The 7,259-nt window shown below is 44.5% G+C and overlaps 1 protein-coding gene across 1 annotated transcript; it reads left to right on the top strand.

Annotated features, from left to right (window-relative positions):
* The first annotated feature begins 625 nt into the window (after positions 1-625).
* On the top strand, positions 626-4,284 carry LOC134075098 (stonustoxin subunit beta-like). Its single transcript, XM_062530617.1, has 4 exons — positions 626-675; positions 1,200-1,376; positions 1,583-2,910; positions 3,710-4,284. Exons 1-4 carry the CDS (start codon positions 626-628, stop codon positions 4,246-4,248), a joined length of 2,094 nt encoding a protein of 697 aa, XP_062386601.1. The 3' UTR covers positions 4,249-4,284.
* The last annotated feature ends 2,975 nt before the right edge of the window (positions 4,285-7,259 follow it).

Raw genomic sequence — 7,259 nt, 5'->3', positions numbered from 1 at the left:
TCAAATAATTCAGGAAAAAACACACACACACACTGTTATGACCTAGGGGATAAGGCCACAACAAAAGAGGGAGTCGAGAGGTTGGATTTTTGACTAAAATATAGATTTATTAACCAAAGCAAATCAACTAGTAGCAAACGAACAACAAAGAGTGTGAGATGGGTCCAAGTCAGTTGTCAGTAATGCATGGATGTTGAATGTTTGCAATGTGTCTGAGTGTAGTGTGTTACGGCCCGGCCGCGCAATGTCTTAACCCCGCCCATTTTGCAATTACGGGCCGATGTGCTCGTTTCCTCTCTTCCTCTGTGTGCCCAGGTGTGCCTAATCTGGAGGTGAATATAGGACCAGCTCCGTCTGTGCTTGGGGCGGCAGCCCTCCTCCCGGCGTTGAATTGGATTTCGTTGCGTTACCTTTGTTCCTTGTACTGACTTACACCTCATTTTGCGTATTTACCACTACACTGATTCGCACCACACTTTTATCGTTATTTCTTAATATTAGTTTATGTTAACTTTACTTAATAAACTCATTAATTATTATTATTATACTGCGTTGGTCTCCCCTTTAATGTACATACTAGAGCCAGTATGTTACAAGTGTTGCATGTCCAAAACCCAAAGTCAGAATGGCCCTCTCAAGGGGAGAAGCAGCAGGCCTCTTATCTGCACCCCTCAGGTGCAGCTCATCAGCTCGTTTGGTCTTGAGCACACCTGAAAACAAAGACAACGAGCAGAAGGCCTCACAGGCCGTCACACACACACACACACAAAACACCATCAATATGTCACCATCCAACTAAAGGGTGAGCCGGCACCAGCAACTCTCCCTCTCACACACACACACACGCACACACACACACACACGTGTGTCTTGTATAGTGCATGGGCTTATTTCACCCCCATGGAATGGAACTGTTGGAACATGAGTCAAGCATTCACCTTTACTAATTACAAACACGTACACACACACACACACACACACACACACACAAACACACACACACAGAGCAAGATGAGGAGAGACAGAGGGAGAAAAGAGAGAATGAGAGAGTGGGGGAGAATGTGAGAGTGTGTGTGAGAGAGGGATAAATACTATGTTAATTCATTTCAGGAATGAGACTCTGGAGAGGCGAGGACATCAAAAGCAAGACAAGCATCAAGCCAAAGCCTGATACGAGTTCTGTGGTGTCCGTGTCCCAGACGCTCCGTGAGAAGACCAAAGCCTGATACGAGTTCTGTGGTGTCCGTGTCGCAGACGCTCCGTGAGAAGACCTGCCTGCTGGAGGTAAGCTCCTCGGTGAAGGCCAGCCTCTACAGTGGGCTGGTGGAGCTCCTCGGTGAAGGCCAGCCTCTACAGTGGACTGCTGGAGCTCCTTGGTGAAGGCCAGCCTCTACAGTGGACTGCTGGAGCTCCTCGGTGAAGGCCAGCCTCTACAGTGGGCTGGTGGAGCTCCTCGGTGAAGGCCAGCCTCTACAGTGGACTGCTGGAGCTCCTTGGTGAAGGCCAGCCTCTACAGTGGACTGCTGGAGCTCCTCGGTGAAGGCCAGCCTCTACAGTGGACTGGTGGAGCTCCTCGGTGAAGGCCAGCCTCTACAGTGGACTGGTGGAGCTCCTCGGTGAAGGCCAGCCTCTGCAGTGGGCTGGTGGAGCTCGGAGGCTCTGCCAAGTACCTGAAGAAGAAGACCTCCTCCGCTCGCCAGTGCAGCGTCACCCTCAAATACCACGTGACCACCGAGTTTAAAGAGCTCCTGATATCTGAGCTCGGGACTCCAAAGCCGGATGTTTTGGACACGGCAGATGCCACTCATGTGGTGGTGGGAGTGCTCTACGGGGCTCACGCACTGATGGAGTTTAAAGACACAGCCGGCGATGCTTCCAGCAAGCAGGAAATCCTGGGGAACCTGAAGGTAATGATCGACAGGATACCGAAATGTAACATCAGCGTTGATGGAAGGTTACAGTTGGACGATAAAGACAGGGAGAAGGTGAAGAACATGAGCTGTGAGTTCTACGGTGACGTTCATCTGAAGGACCTTCCATCTACGTACGAGGAGGCTGTGAAGGTGTACAAGAAGCTGCCCAGCCTGCTGGGACAGAAAGGAGAGAACACTGTGCCTGTGAAGGTCTCCTTATATCCACTGAGCATGTTTGGTAATACTGAGTCCAAGCTGAAGAACATGATCTCAGTCAAGCTGGTTGCAGACGTGGAGAAGGCCATGGATGCTTTCCACCAGGCTGAGATAAGAACTAGTGACCTGCTGGAGAGGAGCAGAGAGATCAAGACTGAAGACATCGTCCAAAAACTGGAGCGCTTCCGAAGCAGCCTGAGGATTTTCACTGTTAATTTCCTGCGGAAAATGGGAGACCTGATCCCAGCCATCAGAGGAGGCAACATGGAGGAGAATGCCCTGGGAGACCTTATGAAGTTCCAGGATGCATCTGGCTTCAGTGGGAAGGATATGAAGCTGTGGCTGGATGGAAAAGAGACTGAGATCAATGTTGTCACAAAGAACATAACCAAACTGAAGTCTGAGATTAGACCTCCTGGCCCGGAGCTCGACTCTTTCCTGATGGACCCAGATGTGACTGATGTTTTCGTATTCAGCTTCACCTCTCTGAGTTATGATGAACCGTACCTGGAGCAAATCTCACAGGCAGCTGAGAACTTCAAGAGTGGTTCCACCACCTTTAGCACACCTGAACGGAACCCAGGAAAGGAGGTGGATGCTCCCTGGTACAGGAGACCAGAAGTGAAGGAGGCCCTAGGCTCTGCACGTGAGGTCTTTAACAAAGCACCCCTCAAAGTCATCAGCTTCATTTCCGACACAAGATACCCAGGAGCATCCGTCCGGTGGTATCACAACGCGCACTTGAAAGATCCACACGTAACAACCATCCCAGTACATCTGCGTAAGTTTGTCTTACTCTTTAAAACATCTAATAGACAATTTACACCATTCAAAGAGCATTATGTGCAGTGCCCGTTCAAAACATGTTGTTCCTGCAGTGAATCCAATTACATGGTCACAGGTAGAAATTCGGTTGTTATGGAAACGTGACATCACACTTACACACACTATTGGTCACAGGTGGGGTAGGAATGATGAAATAGGAAGATGAACACACACACACACACTTACACACTCTATTACATGATCACAGGTGGGGTAGGAATGATGAAATAGGAAGATGAACACACACTTACACACTCTATTACATGGTCACAGGTGGGGTAGGAATGATGAAATAGGAAGATGGACACACACTTACACACTCTATTACATGGTCACAGGTGGGGTAGGAATGATGAAATAGGAAGATGAACACACACTTACACACTCTATTACATGGTCACAGGTGGGGTAGGAATGATGAAATAGGAAGATGAACACACACTTAGACACTCTATTACATGGTCACAGGTGGGGTAGGAATGATGAAATAGGAAGATGAACACACACTTACACACTCTATTACATGGTCACAGGTGGGGTAGGAATGATGAAATAGGAAGATGGACACACACTTACACACTCTATTACATGGTCACAGGTGGGGTAGGAATGATAATAGGGAAATAGGAAGATGGAGAACTTCAGGATCCAATACACCAGATGTGTTTTCATCGGACAGTGGCTATATTTGTGTGTGTGTATGTGTCATTCCATTGTGACGTGTTTTGTCTGCTGTGTGTGTCTTGTGTGTGCAGATACTCGTGAGTTCACACTGGACCCCAACACAGTGAGCAGATATCTCCGTCTGTCTGAGGGGAACAGGAAGGTGACACATGCCGGGGAGAAGCAGCCGTATCCTGACCACCCTGACAGATTTACGGGCAACTTCTTTGCTGGATTGATCACCTGCCCCCAGGTGCTGAGCAGAGAGCCTCTGCCTGGACGCTGCTACTGGGAGTGTGAGTGGAGTGGGAGGGGCGTGTATGTGGGAGTGGCCTATACGAGCATGAGCAGGAGGGAATTCATTGGCTACTCTGCCAAGGCCTGGTGTCTGTACTGTTGCAGTGACGAATACGAAGCCTACCACAATTCCAATAGGACTGTCCCACCTGTCACCCCCGCAGACTCCAGGAGAGTAGGAGTGTATGTGGACCGTGAGGTCGGCACTCTGTCCTTCTACAGGGTCTCCTCTGATACTCTCACACACCTGCACACCTTCACCACCACATTCACTAGTGAGCCCCTACATGCAGCAATTTATGTTTATCCTGACTCATCAGTGTCTCTGATCTAGATCACATGACCTGCTGCAGGACACACACACACACACACACACACACACACAAATATATCTGCCAATAGAACAAGAACATTTTCACCCAGCCTACAGCAGCCTATAGTGCTACAAATAAGGAAATGTAGCCAACGTGATAAGAATTAGTGCTGAATTCATGATGTGTCCTATGTGTGCATTGAATTAAAGATGCATACCAACCAACTTGATTATTGCTGAATTCATGATGTGTCCTATGTGTACATTGAAGTAAAGATGCATTCCAACCAACGTGATTATTGCTGAATTCATGATGTGTCCTATGTGTACATTGAATTAAAGATGCACACCAACCAACTTGATAAGAATTAGTGCTGAATTCATGATGTGTCCTATGTGTACATTGAATTAAAGATGCATACCAACCAACGTGATAAGAATTAGTGCTGGATTCATGATGTCTCCTATGTGTGCATTGAAGTAAAGATGCATACCAACCAACTTGATTATTGCTGAATTCATGATGTGTCCTATGTGTACATTGAATTAAAGATGCACACCAACCAACTTGATTATTGCTGAATTCATGATGTGTCCTATGTGTACATTGAATTAAAGATGCATACCAACCAACTTGATAAGAATTAGTGCTGAATTCATGATATGTGTGCATTGAATTAAAGATGCATACCATTTGATCTGTTTTTGTTAACATTTTCTTTTCTTTTTATCCAACATGGGTAACACTTTACGGTAAGGGTACATGAATAAGCATGAACAACACATCAACTAAAGCATTAGGTACGTCATCATGATTTATGATTGCTTAAGCACAATCATAGAATAGAATAGAATAGAATAGAATAAAAGAGAATAGAATAGAATGTAGAATGGAATGGGATAGAATAGAATAAAAAAGAATGGAATAAAAGAGAATAGGTCTTTAATGTCATTGTCACAACAGCACCTACACCATGTTACTGTGTCTTTAAGCGACTGGTATCAATGCTGACGGATGGACTTCTGGAGCTCTCTAGTTATCTAAGCTGTAAAACCTTTTTACGACGGCTTGTTACAGGAACACAACGTTCACTCTGAACAGCACAGGTGAAACATACCTAAGGAGGCTCAAATGATCACAAGGTAAGTGTGCTTACTTGTTTGATTTATATAGGAATTGATGTTTTTTGGAGTGTGTAGATACTACTTACTTTTTTCTGTAGTTGTATGATGTTATGAAGTACAAGAGTCTAAACTGTAAAGCCAAAGCAAGATCTTTTCAAAAGATCGCAGGCTAACCAGGAAGAAGCTCTCAGTCAGGAATCGTGATATCAGAGTTAGATATGACAGTAAGGTTGGCCAACAACATTTTCTCTGGCCCCAGCATTCTCCCTGTCCCACCAATAGTGTCTATTTATTTGCAAACATACATACTGTATTTATTCTTATACATAGCCTTACTGCCCTTATTCTATTCTATTGCTCTGTATTTAGAGTGTACAGTATACCCTGTCCCACCCATAGTGTCTATTCATTTGCAAACGTACATACTGTATTTATTCACATACTTTAAGCCTTACTGCCCTTATTCTATACTCACTGCTCTGTATATTTATTTGTATTGCTTACTGCCCTTCATTCTTGAGTGTTGTGCTTGAGAGCAAAGATTAACGGGAGTCAAACTCCTTGTTTGTTTACGCAAACCTGGCCATTTAAATAGAAATAAGGGTTTAGGTTTCTCCAGGAGTTATAAATGCATGGTGTGTAAAAAAGAACAAGCTACGCAGTGTTACATCTAAACATACACCTACACTGGGCCTTCACAGAGTAAGTTACGCTCAAGTATTTATCCCACTTAAACTGCCTACCTCAAAACATTTGAAGTAGACCTGCCCATTTCTCAGTGAAAGATGGTTTGTGAAATTATAATACAGTATATACAGGCTGTTGCACACTTGTAGTGGATCTGAAAGGACTTGGCCATGTAAACCACACCTTATTCAGGATATGGCCTTAAGCAAATATGGACTTTGCACAGCACGGTGTGCATGTACATGTAATCATTGACAGTAACTACTTGATCAGTTGTAGGCTTTTCAAACAGACTTCAAAGCAGGACTCTTGGATGTGTAATGACGTCACTTTTCTGAACCAATGAGGGAACAGGAAAATGGTCGAAGGAAATCCGTGAAGCATCCGCGCACTGTGGAAAATATCAAATAATTATAGAACCCCTGTTAAACCTAATAAATCTGACCTCGCTAAATATGGGAAAGTTTCTGTTACAAAGTACTATTACTCTAAATGGTGGGCAGACGCCCAAAATATTGCAATATGAACGTCAATTCATACTATGAGTGCTTTCCATCACAATGTGCTAATTAGACTCGTTTTCTCCAGGAATAGTGTTGCGCAGGCCCTCCTTGTGGCTCACCGTAACCCAAAGGATATCTAATTGCTGCAAGAAAGCCATGCGGGTCAGAACATGACAGTTTATTTGTCAGGTACAAGTTACTCATACAAACACATTATAAAAGCACATCTAAATGAATAATATGAAAGTTACAAAATCAAGTTAAAGAAACATTTAGAGAAAACATAGAGAACAATCAGAGGATGAACATACCGGCTCAGAAGATGATGGCTACACACCAGAGTGTGGGAGATCTGAATTACAGAATGACTCCTGGAAGTTCTTGTGAACTACTCTTAAGTAGGCTTCTTACTTTATCTAAGTTCAGATGGAGGTGACTATAGGTCACATGGTTGGAGGGTGACCGGTTAAGGATCATGTTTAGGGACAATATGGGGGATGCTGTGAGTGAGACTGAGAACCATTGTTTCCCTCAGGGTAAACCAAACAAATCATGACCGTGTATATTGTTGGTGGAACAGAGGACACTGTGCATGGTATTTACATTTCTTGCATCCAAGTTAGTTTCTCCTGTGAAAAGGTAACGGTTAATAGCAGTCACAATGGGGTTATACAATCATGAGGTCAGCAGTTCAAGAGTTTATTAATCCAGGTGTAT

The sequence above is a fragment of the Sardina pilchardus genome, chromosome 1 (genome assembly GCF_963854185.1).
Source record: "Sardina pilchardus chromosome 1, fSarPil1.1, whole genome shotgun sequence".
In the NCBI taxonomy this organism is placed as follows: domain Eukaryota; kingdom Metazoa; phylum Chordata; class Actinopteri; order Clupeiformes; family Clupeidae; genus Sardina; species Sardina pilchardus.
Note: the sequence above shows the minus strand (reverse complement) of the source record. Positions and strands in the feature narration are given on the sequence as shown.